We start from the raw sequence: 18583 nt of genomic DNA, 5'->3' as shown, positions 1-18583 counted from the left end.
GTTAATCAATTTCAGCTGGTTTGGTGTTCATGGAATTAACAACAGGTGCTCTTCTACGAAAGAGGATTTTTACCATTTTTGCTTAGATTTCAGCAAAAATGTCTCGGATCACAGAAAACCAACCAGAAGGACAGCAAGCTCCATCTTCATCAACGAATATGGATGGTAGGGGAAGTAAGCTGCCCACAGTCTGGATCATCGGGTCGGGATATTACGTCAATGGGGCACATCATACAGCAGATCAATGTTTTAGAGAAAACCTTGGTCTCACTGCAAAAGTGACCTGGATAGGAAGAGTGAACATGCGTTGGAGGGATGTCTTGACTCATTTCAATACTGAGGTTTCTCATCAAAGGATTTTAGTTCTCCATGTTGGCAGCAGCGACTTGGGAAACTCAAATGTCTCGGAGCTCTGCTATGAGATGCTGAAGGACTTGAAACATCTTCACGACACTTTCCCCAAAATGAAAATAGCATATTCCTTAATTACTCCAAGACTGATGTGGGGGAAATTTGACCCAATGAGAATAAATCAAGACAGATCCACGGTCAACAAAAAACTTCAGCTTAAGGCCAGATCATCCAATGCTGTCGTGATAGAGCATCCTAAACTGACACCATTCGAAAGCAATCTGTTCAAACTGGATGGAATACAATTCACCTCCAAAGGATTTGAGAAGTTTGTGAGCTCTATCTGTGACACCATCAACCAAACTCTCAAACAAAGTTTTCCAAGAGGCCAATCCCAGTCAGACAATAACACCCCATCTGTCCCACAAGTCCATCACGGGATGAAGAGAAAGGACCGTTCAGAAGACATCGAGTCCCCATCCAAAAAGAGGAAGGTCACTGGTGACAGCAACAGCCAGAACCTTGCTCTAGTCTCTGAGGGTGAAACACAATCTGAAGGTGGTCTTCCAGATTCACCAGCAGCTGCCCAACCTCAGAACACATGCGACTCCCCTGATGTTAGCTCTGGACCGGACAGCCCACCAACAACCCGACCACCTGACGTCTGGATCGTTGGCTCAAGTTACATTTCACCAGCACAGCTTGCAGCCGACAATTGATTCGCTAAACGTCTCAACTCCAAAGTTAAATGGATTGGAATTCGAGACTCGAGTTAGAGGGGCGCTGTTGCTAAAGTCCATCAAACTGCTTTCGAAGAAGATGGCCCCCCTGAAGTTTTGGTTATCCATATTGATGGCAATGATTTGGAAAAAATGCATCCAACTGTGATTGCAAGTCAGATGATCCAAGATCTGAAGTACCTGAAGGAAATGTACCCTCAGATGAAAACAGCTCTGTCCCTCATCATCCCGAGGAGAAACTGGGGTGTTGGAAATGCTGCTGCAATGGAGAAACACCGGACCTATGTCAATGACATCATGAAGGGTTATGCCAACTTGTTCAATGTGGTGATTGAACATAAAAACTTAGCTCCAGCTGATGAGAAAATCTATCAGCATGTCGGAGTACGCTTAACCTCCCACGGGAATCGAGTGTTTCTGAAGAACATTGGCACTGCCATCAAGGAATGTCTCCAAGAAGAACAAGAATGGATGACCTATTCCCTTGACAGGCCTTTAAGCAGGACAGATGTCCTAAAATGGCAGGAGCAAACGGCCACATAAAACTGATGATGAGCCAATGCCATCTCCTAGTTTTATATTTTCTACTTAAAGTCATGGATTTTTTCCAGTTTGAATTAAATGTACTTTAAATACTATTTTTTGAATTTATTTAAACTGGGGTTTTCTCCAGGGACTCTGGTTCCCCCAAAAATTAGTAAAAATAAAATAATATAATTTTGTAAAAAAAAAAAAAACACAACAATGCAACCACAAGGGGGCACTACTCCCCACTTTTTTGTGCCGGTCCCAAGTCTGGGTAAATGCAGAGGGTTGTGTCAGGAATGGTATCAAGATTAAGACTAAGCCTCACTCTTTTGGCACAGCCTCCTCAGCACACTACGGCATACGAGAGGATGCTGGAGAGGAGAAGCTTCAAGCAGATGTTGAAGCTGGATGAAGAGGGACGTCTGGACGTCTGGGTATCCAAGTTGATGTAGAGGCAAACCTTGAAAAATCAAAAACACCTCTAACCTCATGGTATAGTCGGATCCGACTGATGCCTCCCGACGAGCTGACAAGTCATCTAATTCTTCTGGGGAAAATGATCTGGTACAGCTGGTTGTTCGCAAACCTCGTATGCCACCCTCTGAACGCAGAGTGCAGGATCACTCACTCAATGTGAGTTTTTTCTCTAATTTACTGTGCAGCACTCTGTTCTGGGCTGAAGCTGCAGAGGTGGTGCTCAGTCTCATTATTGCTCTGTGGCAGAGCAGGTTAGTGGGGAATTGCTGAGTGGAATCCTGTCTCTGATGTGTTCTCCTTTTTGACATTTTTCCTGCTGTTGAAGTGTTTTTGATCCATAACCCCTGCTCATGAGACTCAACACAAGCTAAGTAGTTTCAGGAGGACAGCTCTGTGGGTGATTATACCATAGACCTTCAGACACTGACTGACACGGCTCCTGGAGTCGTTTTTTTCTATCAGAGCCTAAACGACTCAGTTACAGATGAGTTGGCAGCTCAAGATCTCCCCACTTCTCTCGGTGCATTGGTGGAGCTTGTTGCCGTATCAACCGCAGGATGAGAATGAAGGCAGGAGAAAAGAAACCATTTTCTCAGATACTTTTCTGTTAACACAAATTTCTCCAGCTTCTACCACCAGGCAGAGCTTTCCCATTTTGGGATTACTTTGCTATGAAGTCTGGATTAACATTTTTTTATAATACAAGAGTGGAAGAAATCATGTCATACTTGAAATAAATCAATGTGTTTTCTGTTTGCTGGACATGTACACTTAAATGTTCTAGGTTTTTTCCCAAGAAAATATTTGGTTCCCTTTTATAGAACGATAGGTTTGATAACTAACCAGAAGTCAGGGAGTGGGAGGGAAACAGGTTGGTGGGCGGAGTCACATCCTGACTCATTTACTCTGCTCATCAATGTTCCTACTGTTGTCCCATATATAGTTGCAGACAATCAGGTGACCTCACATAGAGAGTGTGTTAATAGCTTGAGTAAAGATGCATGAAAATTGTGTTTTAGTGTTTTTAACAAGTTCTAGTGTCAGTTTTCTAATCATGGGGGACATATGTTCAGAAAATTAAGCTTAAAATAGCATTTCTGAATATATTTTCATTAGAATCTCTGCTCCTGATTCTGTTTTCATTACAATCAGGAGCAGACTGCAAAATGTCATGTGGAAAAAAGCTTATTTGTGACGCAGAAAACAAACTGGGTGGGCCACAAGCTCAGCAACAGGGAGGGGTGGGGAATGTTCCTGCCTGCATATCAGGCACATTTCTCTCTTTTTTTTCTTTTTAACTTGCCCTGTCTAACAGGTGAACTAACAGATTAAAGCTGAAGGTCTCTTTTGTTGGAAAGATTTTACTGTTTCAAAAGGAAGTTATGAATCTTCTGACACACAAGGTGTATATTTGTATAAACCTCTTGTAATTTAGGCTAAACTTTAGTTATATTAATCACATTTTTATTCTTTTTTTCTTTTTGCTGGACTGGACAGAAAAGAAGAAGAGGGAATCAGAAGTGAATTTCTATAGAACTCCAGCCGCTCTGCAGAAACTATGTCCTGGAAAACAAAAGTTTTCTTTTTTTTATTTTGGCTAAAAACTTGCATTTTTATTATAATTAAAAGACCACTGAGAACACTTTGAAAACAGATCAAAAGATCATTTAAGTGGGACTTTAGACCAGGGGTCCCCAAACCACGGCACACCACCAGATATAGCCCGGTCCCCCAAACGCTATCAGAGATCCAGGGTATTTTTTTTTTTGCTCAATCTGGCCGAAGAACGGGACTTTTATTCCACCCTTCTGCAGTCTGAACTATGACAGGAGAGGATGGAATATTTATTGGTTTTAATTTTTAAATGTTTTAGTATTTTTTTCTGTGATCACAGAAATGAATTATTTTAAATGTGGCTATGTGTGGCTTTCTGGAAAACCATAAATGTTTACGTTTAGACTGTGATTGTTTCACTTTCTCTGTTAGCCTACAAACAGACCCCGTCTCCACATCAGAGAAGAAAACAGTTATGTGGCCCTCACAAGAATTAGACAGATCACTGGAGAATCCCAGAGGACCTCAAAGTACTTTTCTTTAAAGTGGAATACACATTTTCCCAACAATAGTCAAAGATGAGACAGCTTGATTTAAAAAGGAAATTTAAGAAGCTGATTTCAAATTTCCTACTTTTGAATTAGTATTTTATAGTGGTGAGAGAGTCGATCCAAAATATCAATAGCATCAATCTCAAGTTGGTGTCGGTATCAGATCGATAGCGGCCCACAGATTTCAATATTTTGCTTGCATTGTTTTTGACAAATTACTTTTAAACTGTTTTTATTGTTCTATTTAAAGGCTAGAAAGTTACAAATTATTCATATTTCTACCAGTTTTTAATTGTTAAACATTTTGATTTATTTTTGTATCAAAGTTACTTGTTTCTTTTGGTTTGTAGACTGTTTTGTATTCACTTCTTCACTTTTTATTTAATTTAATTTATTTTTTGTACCAACAAAGAGTACCAAAAGTGGGGCCAAGTTTGGCCCGCCAGAGGTTATCTTTTGGCCCATCAAGTTTTGGCTGCAGAAGCCAAAAAGTGTTTAGTTAAACCCCTAACCCGTTTCCCATTGATTCTCTATGATGTCCCAAAACTCTACAGCTGGAATATACTTTTGGCCTCCGGGTGGCGCTGTTCGCACTTTCTTTTGCTGCACCTATGGGTGAAACAACCCCCAAAGAGTTGGCCCTGGGCTTTTTTTGTGCTAGAAATTCCCAAGAGCCTTCACAATCACTTGATTTTAGCAGCCTTTTTCAGGATAAAGTCTAACGGCCAGCTCCACGTCTCTCATTAGGACCCCAGTCTACTGTTTTCATTTGGCCCGCCTGACCAAGATCTCATTTAGATTTTGATCCTTTGAGGGGAAAACGATTGGGCACCCCTGTAATGAACTACTTTCCATTTAATTGAAAATATTGTCCTAATTCTGTTTTTCTGTTTATCAAATAAATAAAAAAAGGAAAAAGAAAAAAAAAAAAAAGAAAAACAATTAGAAACAATTGAGGTTCATGTCACATCCACCACATTTGTAATTAATATCGGTATCGATATCGGCGATATTGACCGGTTTGGGATCGATACCAGAATGCTCAGTATCGCCCCGTCCTAGTATTTTATGCTAACTTGATTCAAATATTTTTTTTGTTGATGATATTGTTTTTACATCTTGTTCACTGAGGTTTTTCATGATACTCCAGTACATTGCGCATAAACCCCCTGAACTGTCCTATTTTCTCTGTATGATTAAACACCAATCATTGTTTTGGGTTTCAACAGTCTCTTACGCTCATTACGACCTTCTTCCCCTCATTTCATCATGCTGGATGACAGAAAGAAACCTGACAAATTAGTTAAAAAGTTAACAGTGAAACAAACGTTCTTCCTTTTTACCAGTATCTTCGCACCACATCAGAGATGCATTTTTCTCCTGTAACATTCAGTGAATCTGACGTTGGTTTTTAGCTCTCTAAACTCACAAAGACTTCTGCAACCATGACAGTGGCTAATGAGTAAATGCAGAGCAAACACTATAGGAGCTATTCTTTGAGATCGGATTAAGAATATAGTCTACAAATGTGCTTCAATTTGTAACGTGAGTTTTGTTGAACTTTCAGCACATATTTAAAGAGATATAGGAGTATTCTTAAATATTTAAATAAAAGCATCTGATTTGAACCAACTCTTATGCATGATAACTGACTCGAGTTTGATCTACTTTTGGTTCTGCTGGTTGATTACCTTCTGAATGGTCTCCAGCATGGACCAGCCCCCGTTCCATGGCTTGGTGGACTTTCTAATGCAGTTTAGACTGGCCATGCTGTGCCACTTCCTGTCCTCCAGCTTCCTGTAGAAGGCGTTGGCCAGCATTAACACGCTGTCGTAAAGGTACAGGTTGGACACCTGAACAGAGGGACAAGAAAAAGAAAAAAATCAGAATTAATTTGGGAATTTCCTAATTTATCTGACACGTGTTCGACATTGCTTTGTGTTTTCTGCTGTACCTCCAGGTTCTGCAGGTATCCTTCCTGCGGGTCACACAGTATGGAGGAAATCCTGTGGTTCTGCCTCACGCAGCGGGAGTTGCTGTCCCTCCACAGCGGGAAGATCTGCCGGATGACCATCATGCGGCCGAGAGCGCCCTGAGTCAGCTCCAGAATCTCTGCGTCACTGATTTCCTACACAGAACACAACCAGAGATTCAATTTCATCACAGGTTTTTTTTTTCTTTTCTTTCTGTAATAAAATGTGTTTTTGTTTTTTTGCAATGAACTCTTTCATTATTGTCTAATTGTTCGCTGTAAGAAAACTCAGATTCTTCCAGTGACGCGTTTAGAAAATCTTGATCTGAATGCAAAAGCATTATCAAAAAACAATAATAAACTGATGGGATTTCTGCTCCAGAAGCCAGTCTTTTTGTTTCCTAATTGAAGGTGAGCATGTTCACGAGTCTGTCAGAGCAGGACCTAATTTACTGCAGACAGAACACCTCCAGCTGGTTGATCCGATTCCTGGAGCTGAATCACGTCAACAGTTACAGGAACTTAATTGATTATTCAAGGGAAGAGCTTAAACAAAGAGATGCTCTCCTACATCCGACCATGAATTCATTTGAACGTCTCTGTAAAAGAGCGGTCCAGATAGACGCTGCACAATTCACCGTGCACCCAACAGTAGCTGGCTAGGCGCCAGGATCCCTGTGACCCTGCGCAGGAAAGAGCGGTTGAATTCATCTTATTCCTAGATTATTAAGTGTTTTTAATAATAAATGAGTAAAGATATTCAGGAGATGTTGAGATTTGCAGCTTTGCTAGCGATGAAAAGTGACAGAGGAAAACATCTCTAGCATATGGGGTGGCGCTTGTAAATCTGCAAAGTCAAATTTAACAACAATATTTGGGTTATTTAGCCTGTTTTAGAAGAAAAAATGTTAAAAAATTAACGTACTTATAAATGTTACAATGATATATATATATATATATATATATGTCATTAAATATTAAAATTTTAGATACATATTTAATTCCAAGCTATATATTTAATTTTAAAATTAAATATTTAGCTTACAAACTAAATATTTCATTTTATGCAATTAAAGATTGAGTTTGAATATCAAATATATAGATCTAACCTAAATACTTTTTTTTCAAAACTAAATATTTAAGTTTGTAACCAAATATTTATTTGTTAGATAAAAAATTAAGGCCAAAAAATATATAGATTAGAGCTAAAAATTTTAGTTTGGAGCTAAATATTTAGTTTGGAGCTAAATATTTAGCTTTTAGCAAAATATTTAGTTTTAACAAAATAATTAACTTGAGCTAAATATTTAGTTTCTAACTAAATATTTATTTTGGAGTCAAATGTTTTGTTTTTAACTAGATATTTAGTTTTTAGCTAAACATTTAGATTTTAACAAAAATATTAATATAATATATAATATAATATAATATAAAATATTTAGTTTTTTCACAAAATAATTAGTTTTTAGCTAAATATGTAGCTTGGAGCTATATATTTAGCTAAAAACTAAATATTTAGTTTGGAGTAAATTTTTTTTTTTTTTTACATTTTTTTTAGTTTGGAGCTAAATATTTAGTTCCAAACTTAAATATTTAGCTCTAATCTAAATATTTAATTTAATTTAAGTATTTAGTTTGTAAGCTTTAGTTTGGGAAATAAATATTTAGGCAAGATCTAAATATTTAATTTGCAAACTAAATGTTTAATTTTATAAAAATAAATATTTAGTTTGTAGTTATACAAATAACTAGAAGCATTACCTGCGATGATGCTAGTGTGAATGCTATTTGCTGAAGAAATTTACTGTAATTACTGAAGGGATTGGCTGAAAATGCTAAAGCTTTTGCAAAATACTAAAGTTGCCAAAGACTTAAGGTTACAAAAGTGCACTTAGAATTTGCAGAATTTCTTGAAAAAAAATCGAGCAATTGCACAAAATTTTTAAATACATAAAAGATTTAAAAAACCAAAAGTTTAAGCGATAATGTCCTGAACGTGTTTAACAAATATTGCATATGTGTCAAAGTCAACAAAGAATTTGAAGAATTTCTCATTTCTCTGGAGATTAAAAATTGCATAAATTGCATACAATAAAATAAAAAAGCAAAATATGTGAATTCCAAAAGTACAAGCAGTGATGTCCAGAAAGTATTGATACCAAGACTGATGAAATCGCTGAAAGTGTGATTGAGTTTTTAAGTACAGAAAAACAAACAGGAAGGAGCAGGAGAATCATTATAGTGTGAACGCTGTAAAAGCAATTTCAAAATGAATATTTAAATCCAAATTAAATATTTAGATATTAAATTTAAATATTTTGTTAGTAAATGTAACATTTATAGATACATTAATTAAAAGGTTAAAATACATATTTAAAAAATGACTCCTGTTTTTTTTTATTTTTTTTACTTTTTTATTAAAAAAAAATATATATATTGCTGCTAAAATGTTACTTTGCATATTTACAAACTGTACCCATACTAGCATATTCATATTCTCTCAGAAGATTTATTGGGAACAAAAGTCAAAGTTATTTTTTTTCATTAAACGACTCACTGTTGGACCTTCACCTAATGACCTTACATTCCTCCCTGACCTTCAAACCTTTGCTTCGTTAACAAAACACTACATCACATCCAGCAATAAAACACAAGTTTAAATTTGAGGGCCTTAAATCAAATTTCTCAACCAGCTAAATCAGAAGAATCTCAGTTGAATTGAATTATGTTCATTGTTAAGCTTTGCGTTTCCTCATCAAAATGAAGATCTACAAATGTTTAATCTAACAAACTCAAATACGCAGTTTTATTCATGGGAAATGAATGTTTTTACAGGACATTCAACAGGACATCAAAGGGAGTTTCAGAAACTTAGGAAGGAGAAGATGAATAATGAAGCAACATGAAACACCAGCTTTGTTCATTTTGAAGAACAAAAGAACAACAAAGTCTAAACGAGAGCATGAAATAAACCTGTGAGACAGAGGTCACGAAGCACCAAAACTGGATCAAATTCAAACAGTTTATAATAGGATCATTGAGGGAATTATTATTTTGGAATAAATGAGCTGAAGTGAGCTCATAGTTCAGAGTACATTCATTACCAGAAGGATTATTCCTCTCATGGATTTCCACCTGCTAATCCGTGCCCAAAGGAGTCTGTCTTCTTCTACAGCCCGGTAATTACCCCTCACTTTTGTTCCAGGCGGTGATGGGAACAATATGAGGATGAAGGAGGTGTAGAGAAAAGCTGGGCCGAAAGACAAAGCTCTGATTGATTTTTGTTTTTTAAAGATGTGATGTAACCTGCAGATGCCCTTCCAACAGGTTCAGCTGTTTACAGTAAATTCCTTTCAGTAAGTCCATCTTCTATAGCTTCCGGAAGTTTCTGAGATGATGAGGTTTTACTTGATGCTGACATGACAGAAGTCGACGAGTTTTTTTCTTGTTTCCATAATATACATTACTTATAGAGCAACTGATTTGGTATATGAAAAAAAAATGTTATTTGAAGAAGTAAAATTCGAATTGGATTTGACTAAAGCAACTTTAACTAAATGCTGCACCACTGGTCATTTGTAACTCAGATTTTGAGCATTCATTATAATCTAGTCAATCCGTAATCTTTTCAACAACATGCCTCCCAAAACTGCACAATATTCTGTCTTCTTCGTATTCTTCTCAGCATCAACTGCACACCATCGATACACAGGCCTCGGTCTATAACCCCATGATCAGTTTTTTGCCATCTCCCCATATGGACCCACAGTGGCCAGGATCCCTAGAATGACATCTGGTCTGTGCCAGGCCCCCGGCCCATCTCAACAGCCCTCGTCGAGTTCCTGAACTGCTACTGTACGATTTCTAACAATCGTATGATGGTAGGTTAGGGGGGTGGCAGTCTGAAACTGACGATCATCAGAGAATTTTAGGGACCTTGCAGACCCTCCTAACAGTCAATTACTGCGTTGCTGCCTTCCTGCCACCTGCCTGCCACTGGACTGCCACTGGACTGCCACTGGACTGCCACTGGACTGCCACTGCGCAACCTCCAAGTTTCTTGCATCTCCACTGACTGATATCTAAAAAACGTTTTTCTTTTTTGCGACTGCCGCCTCCCAATTAAAAATACAGCCAAGGAGCTATCTGCCACTTTTGCTGAAAAACTAGCATTTAAGTGGCTGCGCTGTGGCATTTTGGGATATGTGATCGTAGTCAAAAGGGGTTGAAGAGATGTGGACAGGAAGATAGTACAATGCTAAGGTTTTTTTGTGTGTTGTACCTTACCTTCAGTGCAGTAGCCTCTGCACTGTGTGTCTTTTTCTTGAAGTTGTCCCGCAGTAAGCTGCACATCATTTTCTCTTCACATTAATCAGTCTCCACAACCAGCGTGAGTGCAGAAACCAAATGACCTCAAATGTTTAAATTATTCATCACAACTCAAGTAAAATGTGGAATTCTAAATAAGAAATGTGTAAACATGTTTTTATTCCTGAATGCTAAAACTGATTTCATGTTTATTGAGTGAACAGTCAAGTCTCACAGGTGCGGTGTCAAGTCCTACCTCGTTCACGAACACCCAGTGGCTGTCTTTAGAGGCCAGGTTGGTTTCTACCGCCTGCAGACACACAAACATACATACATAATGGGTTAACACAAATCCTCTGACCTTCACATCACTTATGTCAAAGTTGTGTTGCATTGAAAACTTTATCCTTTACAGTTTTCAGAGGTAAGCAATTTGGCAACGCTTATTAAACCAAACGTCAATATGTGGTCAATGAAAATTATAAGTGAATTATGTATCTTTTTTTAATAACTCAGGTGTATCTTATCCCTGGTGTCCTTTGACAGCTGTTTTGTCTTGGCCATGAAAGAGACGTTGTAGTCTGACTGTTTAAAGGTGTGTTCAGATGGTTTTTTTTTACACAAATAACCAGGGCAAACCGGTACTATTTTTAGAAGAGCTTCTTAACCCTTTTATCCTGGATGAGTTGGTAATGATACTTTTGCGCAAGCGCACTTTGGATTACCATTATTACTTACTTTCCTCTATCTGAAAAGTTCCAACGGTTTCTGAAAGGGAAGACATTTTATTTTACAGTCAATTTGGTGTCATTAAGGTAATTTTACCCAGAAGCCTGTGAATAGCCCCTTTGTTTCCGGGGAAGACAGACAGAGCGGTGGAGAACTAAAGAACGCAGAGCGGTTTTTACAAGAACAAGAAAGCTTGGAGAAAAATGTCAGCAAGATGACCTTCCCTGGTAATAAAGCGTCCATGGAGGTCTAGAGGTTTTTAGGCTGAAAGAGTAACGGATGGATCAACGTTTGCTGAGGAAAAGTAATATTAGTCGAGATGAATTTCTACGTTGACATATGTTGTTTTTCACATTAAACTTTTTTTGTGTGTTAAAATAAGCGAGTTCCTGGATTTTTTTTTTACTTTGTCTTTCACAATTGAAGTGTACGTGTGATGGACATTAAAGACCTCTATCATCTTTTTAAAAGATGGTGGAGGTCTTTAACCATTGGAACCACTGTACAAATGAAGTAAAGACTTTCAGTGAAAAACATATATGTACTGATCAAATGTGAGGGCTTAAACTCATAACTCATCCCCACAGACAGTAAAGAAGGTTTTTCAGACACATCCTGCATTTTGTGGTACAATCAATCAAGTTTGATAGTGTGCTTGATATGGCGCTGTAAGCGGTGTGGACCAGAGTATGTTCCTGGATGTCTTCTCTGCAAAGCCTCCGACTGTTCCCAAGTGCTGCAGGCTCTCATAAACATTGGTCGAGGATATAATATTTCAGATGGTTGAGCTTCTTTTCATTGACTGCCTATGAAATACAGAATTGATTTAACAATCATTTTTCTACAAATAAAGCATCTTATGTTTATGCTTTCTATCATCTGAAGCTGCTTACATGTTCATTTCCTTGAACTCTTTCTTTTAGTCTGCAGAGTTCATGGTTTTTCATAGTTTGCTTAGGTTAAAAATGTGGAGAATCCTTTAGCCATGAGGCTCCTCCCTTTTAATTCATAACATACAGATGTTGATATTAGTTGACTACTTTAGTCTAATAGTAGTGATTCAGTGTTGTTTGTGTCTCTCCTAAACCTTTTACTGTAGATATAACTATTTGATGTATTTCCTGTGGATGCTGCTGCTTGTTCTTTGCATGAAAAAAACATATTTAAAGGGGCCATACCATAATACATAAAATAATAAGTCTTTCAGAGTAAACTATATCCATGTAAATGATCATATATAACCTTTGGAACACAAAAAAATAATGATTTATTAAATATGAGTTATTTTTGTTAACTATTTTTAGAAGTAAAATGACTCGATCTCTGAGGCTCCGCCCATTTCATGACATCATCACAGAGCCGGCGTCTCACCCATGAAAAAATGAGGGAACATTTTTTGCCATTATTATTATTATTATTTTAATATTAATGTAGGCGCACAAACAACGCAGCTCAGGTGTTTTTTTCTCAAATTTGGTACAGACAGAGTGGTGATGCTAGTAGGTTCATTTTGTGGTGAAATTCAGTCAAAAAATGCAAACAACACCAGATGACCATGTCAAGATTGATTGAAATGATGACATATAATCAAATCAAAAATCCATTTATCTTTCTGCTGTTGCTCAATAATGTTATGCAGATTTCTCATGAGCCCATAAGCTCCTATGCTACAGCACGCAGTTTGAACACTAAAGAATTAGCGTTTCTTGGCCATCTGCACAAACTCACAACACAGACATCTGCTGTGCACGAGCTGGAGGGGTGGGGCATGGGTATGGGGGCATGGGTGTACTCGCGAAGCTAGCTAAACACCGCTAGCACGAGCTGCTAGCTTTGTGGATAAAGTGTTTGTGTTAGCCTGGGGGCGGAGCAAACTCTTCCTGAAGGGGGCCGTCTCACATTGTGACATCAGCATGTGAGAACCCACTCGTTGTCCTGGTATGGGAGGGGCGGATGTTGAGAGCGCAGCATTTTAGAGGCCAGAATGGATCAAAATACCGCTTTGGGCTTCTTTATAGTGAGGAATGAACAATATAATGCACTTAAAACCTCAAACAGTTGGTTTTTCGTGGTATGGTCCCTCTAAGTCTTTTTTTAAAAGCCTGTTTTCTGGCAGTGTGACACTTGCAATCAGTTGGTATTGACATTATTACCCACATTATTGGGTGACGACTTGGAGACAATTGCAGTCAGAGTTATAGTCGGACTAAACAGATTCGATTATGAATGAAAGTGCCATGATCAGATGATGCTATCAGTAATCAGGTTATCCTGCAGTAAAGGCCACTGATCTGCTCCCATCTCTCACCCCCCCACACTGCTGTCATCATGACCTTTTCTCTGCTGGAGTTTCTTTTTCTGGGTTTTCTCAGGAATCCATGCAGCTCATGTTCTCACCCATACTCCATCCTTGAGGATTCAGCCTTTTGATAATTTAATGGCAAAACATGAAGTAATAATTATGGGATGGCAGAGCAAACTTTATTACTAAAGTATCAAATCTTCCTCGATTTAGTTTGGCTCAGCTAAAGCTTGTAAGACATTTTAACAAACTAATATTTGAATGAATGAAAAATAATTTGCTTCTTTTTCCAAACATCAAAGAGTTTTGGCTGATTTTAAAATATCTGATTTTATTTTATTCTTCCTTTACTGACTAAAAAAATACATTCTTGATCAATGATGTAAGTTCCTGTTATTACTTAGAAGTCTGAATTGTTCAACATTCATCTGTTGCAGAAATGATCAAAGGAAAACGTTTCATTACACATGACTTCAAATAAGAAATTCTTGACATTTTCTTTAAAAAATGTTTACAATTTCTTGATGTTTCTAAAAAAAATACAGCAAAGCTTGATTGTAGCAGCGTCTCTCTATACTTTCTTTCTTTCTTTTCAGTTTCTATGTAAAAAATGAAAGCTCTGTTTTTGCTTTTATTAAAAATCTTTGAGGATTCATTCTTGCAGTTTGTATTAAAGGAAATGAGAGTATAAAGCTGGATGAGTACATTCATCCACGCCCTCTGATGATCATGATCATCCTCAGCAAACGACTTAGCCTGGATTATTGGACCGTTGGGACCATAAATAACCAGAGTCTGTGATTTAGAGAAAAGACTGCACATCTTCTAGCAGCTTTTTAATGCGCTTGTCTGATGGTCTGACAAGTTTGCTGTCCAGGATGGGCAATTTTGATGGCAAGGCCTTCCCTGATGACTGACAGCTCCACAAATGTGTGAGAGCGAGGATGCAGACATGCAGGCCGTATGCGGCGTCCTCAGGTCAGACATTCAGCCAGACCCTCTTCACTAGTGCACCATGTTGTCTTCTGACATACCTGCAGGGAGTGTGACATCACAAAGGTCTGACATGCACTTTACAGGTGTGAACCGAATATTCTAGAAACAAATTTATGTGGTGAAGCATTCTGATGTGACAGAAACAGTTTCTGTCCCCTGAAAACACTATTCTCTGGTCTATGCAGACATGAACCTTCTTGACTAGAAAGTTCTGAAACTTTTAGGGTCAATTTTAGGTTAAGTGACTCAGAATCTCAACATGCTATTGACTCCAAACAAAATAAAGTCATAGCATCTGCAGTCGTCTTATGTGTGTCATATTATTTTGTGTACGTAGGAGGTATGTTTAGGATAAAACAGGTAAAATATGCTGCTTTTATTAAGAGGATGTCACTGTGTGAATATCTTGTGCATCAACAGAGAGCAGTGGAAGAGACTATGAAGTATTCATTGCCTGTTTTGTATGTTTTGCAATGGTTTGTGTCTCGGTGAATGTTTGCATTTTTCCCTTGAGTCTTTGGTTTGTTTCAAGGAAAGTTGTGGCTTGTTGAATATTTCCTGCTTCCTATCTCCACTAAAGTTAATCTCTGAAGGTCTGTCTGTGTTGGTATGTTTTGCATGAGTGATCTGAACGTTCCAGAAAAGACAGAAAACTTTCTAGTTTTGTCGGCTGTGTTGTTTTCTAGAGTTCTGTCCTATACTTTTTGCTACTCCAATTTTGGCTTGCTGTTTAGTTCAGTCCCTGGATCTTCTTGCACCTGGATTTTTCTCCTGCTGGTTACCATTAAAACTGTCCATCAGCTGGCTGCGTTCAAGAATGATTCAAGATGGCACTGTTGTTTGTAACAAGTATTCAACTTCTGCTTCGCATCTTGTACTTAATTTTGTCTCTTTGGTTTTGTAGTGACACCACTAAAATGTAGAATAATGAATGAAATATCCATACATTACCCATCCATCTGTCCAAATCTCCTCTTAACTTAATTCAATTCAATTCAATTTTATCTATATAGCCCAAAATCACAAAAGAATTGACCTCATTGGGCTTAAGCATCTGGTTTTAATAATGTCTGGATTGAAGGATAAATTCAATTTCAGAATTCAAGCACTTTTGAAAATAAAAAAGAAGCTTAGTCTGAAAATCAGTATTACACCCAGCGGACATTTCAATGTGGGCCCCATATTTGGGCTGAATTAGTTGGCCCCAGGTAGGTTTGTCCGTGGGTTCCATGGTGGCCCCACCTGTGTTTGCCCACATTGGCTTAGGGAGGGGGCTCAGTGGTCTGGGTCCCTATGGTAACCAGACACCCAGTGGGAAGCGTAGGGAGCTAACAAGCTGCCTGCCGGACAGCGTAGCGAGTAAGCGAGTGAGGCCACCATGGAACCTGCAACCAGACCCACCTGGGGCCCACCAATTCAGCCCAAAGTAAACCATATGGGGCCCACATTGAAACACTCGCTGGGCAATAAAAGAAACAGAAATTAGACACATTTAACTCAAACTACTAATTAATACTACTCCTACTACTACTACTAACTACTAATACTATTATTTTTACCCAAAAATAAATAAAAAATGTTTGCTAGAGTTATATTTTTGATTTAGACAAAAGTAAAAAATTAGAAAAACAATTAAAAGTATATATAAAAAAAAAAAAAAAACTTTTTTACAAACTTTGTTTACATTTTTTGTTCCTGATGTGTCTCCTGATTTTTTTTCTAGAAAAAAATGTATCTTATCTCCTAAAAAGGTTGAAACACACTGGTACAGGTATGGCCTTCAGAACGTCAATAAAAGGAATGCACATGCACATTTTTGCTCAAAAGTTTCACTTAACAGCCTACACAATCTTGCTAATTCCTGCAAACCCTGTACAAGTTTTCTATTTTTACATGCAGACTACCCTTAAGGGCAGTTGTGACTAAGGCTTTTATTTTGAAAGAAAGACAAAAAACAAACCAAAGCAGAAGCTTAGCTAAGTTCTGCATGTTCTGGAGCTGGAATGACCAAAGTTTCTCTCCCTGAAGCAGCTAATTCAACTGTTTACTAAAATCCACCAACAGCAGTTCAACCTTACAAGAAGCTGATGAGATATTGATTTTTCAGGCCAAGTGGATCAAAGCTGCAGGACAGAACCAGGGCTAGCTGCTAAATATTGAGTGACGAGAGGCTGTACGCTGAAGCTGGAGTTGGTTTGAGTTTCTCATCTTAATTGCAGGGATGGAGCAGCAGCAGATCAGCTGGAATTGTTAGTTTGAAATATTCATAGTGTCAGTCATAAACAATAAGGCTGGAAGCTGAAGCCCACAAACGGAAAGTTGAGGTCAGGCTGTGTGAGAAACGTGATCGATACGCTGGCCTCTCGGGATTTGTGGATATTGAGAATCATAAATAAGGCCAACCTTGAAATATTTCAATATTTTCAAGGAAAGAAAAATAACAAAACTCTGTGCTAGAGACCACAGCATGTGCAGGAAAACAAATGCTCTGATTTTCAGCTTAAATGAACCCCGCTGTTCAAAGATGCATGTTTGCAGACTATTCCTCGTCCTTGTGAAGCATACCGCAGGGGGGTAAGAAGACCAGCAGAGGGGGAGCTCTGGGAGTTCGCTGGTTTGTGGTTTGAGCCTGCTACCGTCATTACTGCCTCAGTGGGTTCAATAGTCCTGACAACAAGCATTAACAGGCATCTACAGCAACAGCACGCCAGGACGTTACACCAGAGACAGGCTGCTTTTAACACTATGCTAATGGACCAGACTGCATCAGACTCCAGAGGACAGCCCCCGCTAAAGAAAGTGCCCCAGTTACTGCAAAGGAGGCAAAATAAAGCAAACATCTTTATTCATGAAAGCATAGAGTGGAGCTCGGAAATTAATAAAAAACGCAGAAACAGCTTTAGTATCGACTTTTTACTCTGCTTAGAGATTTTTTTAGAAACTAGTTATAGTAGCTGAAAAGGAGGTAATGGGGAACACTGTTACTGAACTAAATAAACTGAGCTCAAGCATGGAGCCGCCTTCAGGTCATTGACATAGAGAAACCATAGATAACACCTCACCTTCTGTTTCAACTAAATGAAATACGTTCAGTCGCCATTTTTTTCACGATACGGACATTTGGACCCAGATGACATTAATAAGCAGTGATTGGTCCGAGTCCATCTGAGTTAACATTTCTATGACAACCGCTCTCACCAATCAGGAGTGAGCTTTTTGGAAAGCCAAACCCCTTCCACTGAAAGGGGATTGGGAGAATCTGTCAATCAAACGTTTAGAGGTGGGGCCAGCGCCACATGCTTTATTGAGGCATCTGATTGGTCAGTTTTTAACTTGAATAACTTGCAATAAAGACAATATATAATTAAAGAAAAATAAGTTTAGCAAGAACATGTTAGAAAAAGGGCAATAATAGAGTAATGTTGGGTTCAAGCGCTGTAAAAAGTGGTGTGGAACGGAGGCCGCTTCCATTCGCTACCCTTGTTAACCATATGTTACAGTTCACACCAGACGTGAAGCGCCGCGGTCCTCCGTGGCCGGCTCGCGCCGTGCAGCAATCGTTTTGGCGTCTGGTCTATTTTTTGTGTGAGTGATTTGCGTCCATCCTGGCAGGAAGTTACGCCAAGACACCCGAGAAAATCCAGTACATTTTCAAAATAAAACCAATTTTTCACAATAAAATACCACTATTGACAAATGCAACTATTGACACAACATACAAAAAACAAACAGACACACAGAGACACAAACATATACACACAGATCAATGTAGTGGGCCCACTATGGAGCAGTGGTGTGTGGTTTTTGGTTTCTAAAAACACTATCAATGAGAGAGAGGCAGAGAACAGTTGGCGACAGGTAAAAATGGACGATGTCAAATTAGTTGTCAAAGCTGTTAATAACCACAGCTGAGCAGAAGCGCCTGTCGCGAAAAAAATACGTGTCTGGTGTGAACTGGAGGTGAAGCGGATTCCGCGCCCACTCCGCTTCGCAGTGTAACACTGTAGCTGTTAATTTAAAAGGAGTCTATGGGATTTTGGCTCAGGTACTTCCTGTTTGGAATGCTGATCTGCTC

General features: G+C 38.4%; 1 protein-coding gene across 3 annotated transcripts in view; it reads right to left on the bottom strand.

The window, feature by feature from the left end:
- Positions 1–18583, bottom strand: part of grid1b (glutamate receptor, ionotropic, delta 1b) — a 458806-nt gene that overhangs the window by 46252 nt on the left and 393971 nt on the right. For all 3 annotated transcript variants that reach the window (XM_024284275.2, XM_024284276.2, XM_024284277.2), the window contains 3 exons: positions 10738–10791; positions 6156–6329; positions 5893–6054 (listed from right to left, as the gene is read on the bottom strand). In XM_024284275.2, coding sequence (XP_024140043.1) covers positions 5893–6054; positions 6156–6329; positions 10738–10791 — 390 coding nt within the window. The remainder of the gene's footprint in view (positions 1–5892; positions 6055–6155; positions 6330–10737; positions 10792–18583) is intronic.

This window comes from Oryzias melastigma, linkage group LG19, assembly GCF_002922805.2.
Source record: "Oryzias melastigma strain HK-1 linkage group LG19, ASM292280v2, whole genome shotgun sequence".
NCBI classification, from domain to species: Eukaryota; Metazoa; Chordata; class Actinopteri; order Beloniformes; family Adrianichthyidae; genus Oryzias; species Oryzias melastigma.
The sequence above is the reverse complement of the archived record's forward strand: the minus strand, read 5'-3'. Positions and strand labels throughout refer to the sequence as shown.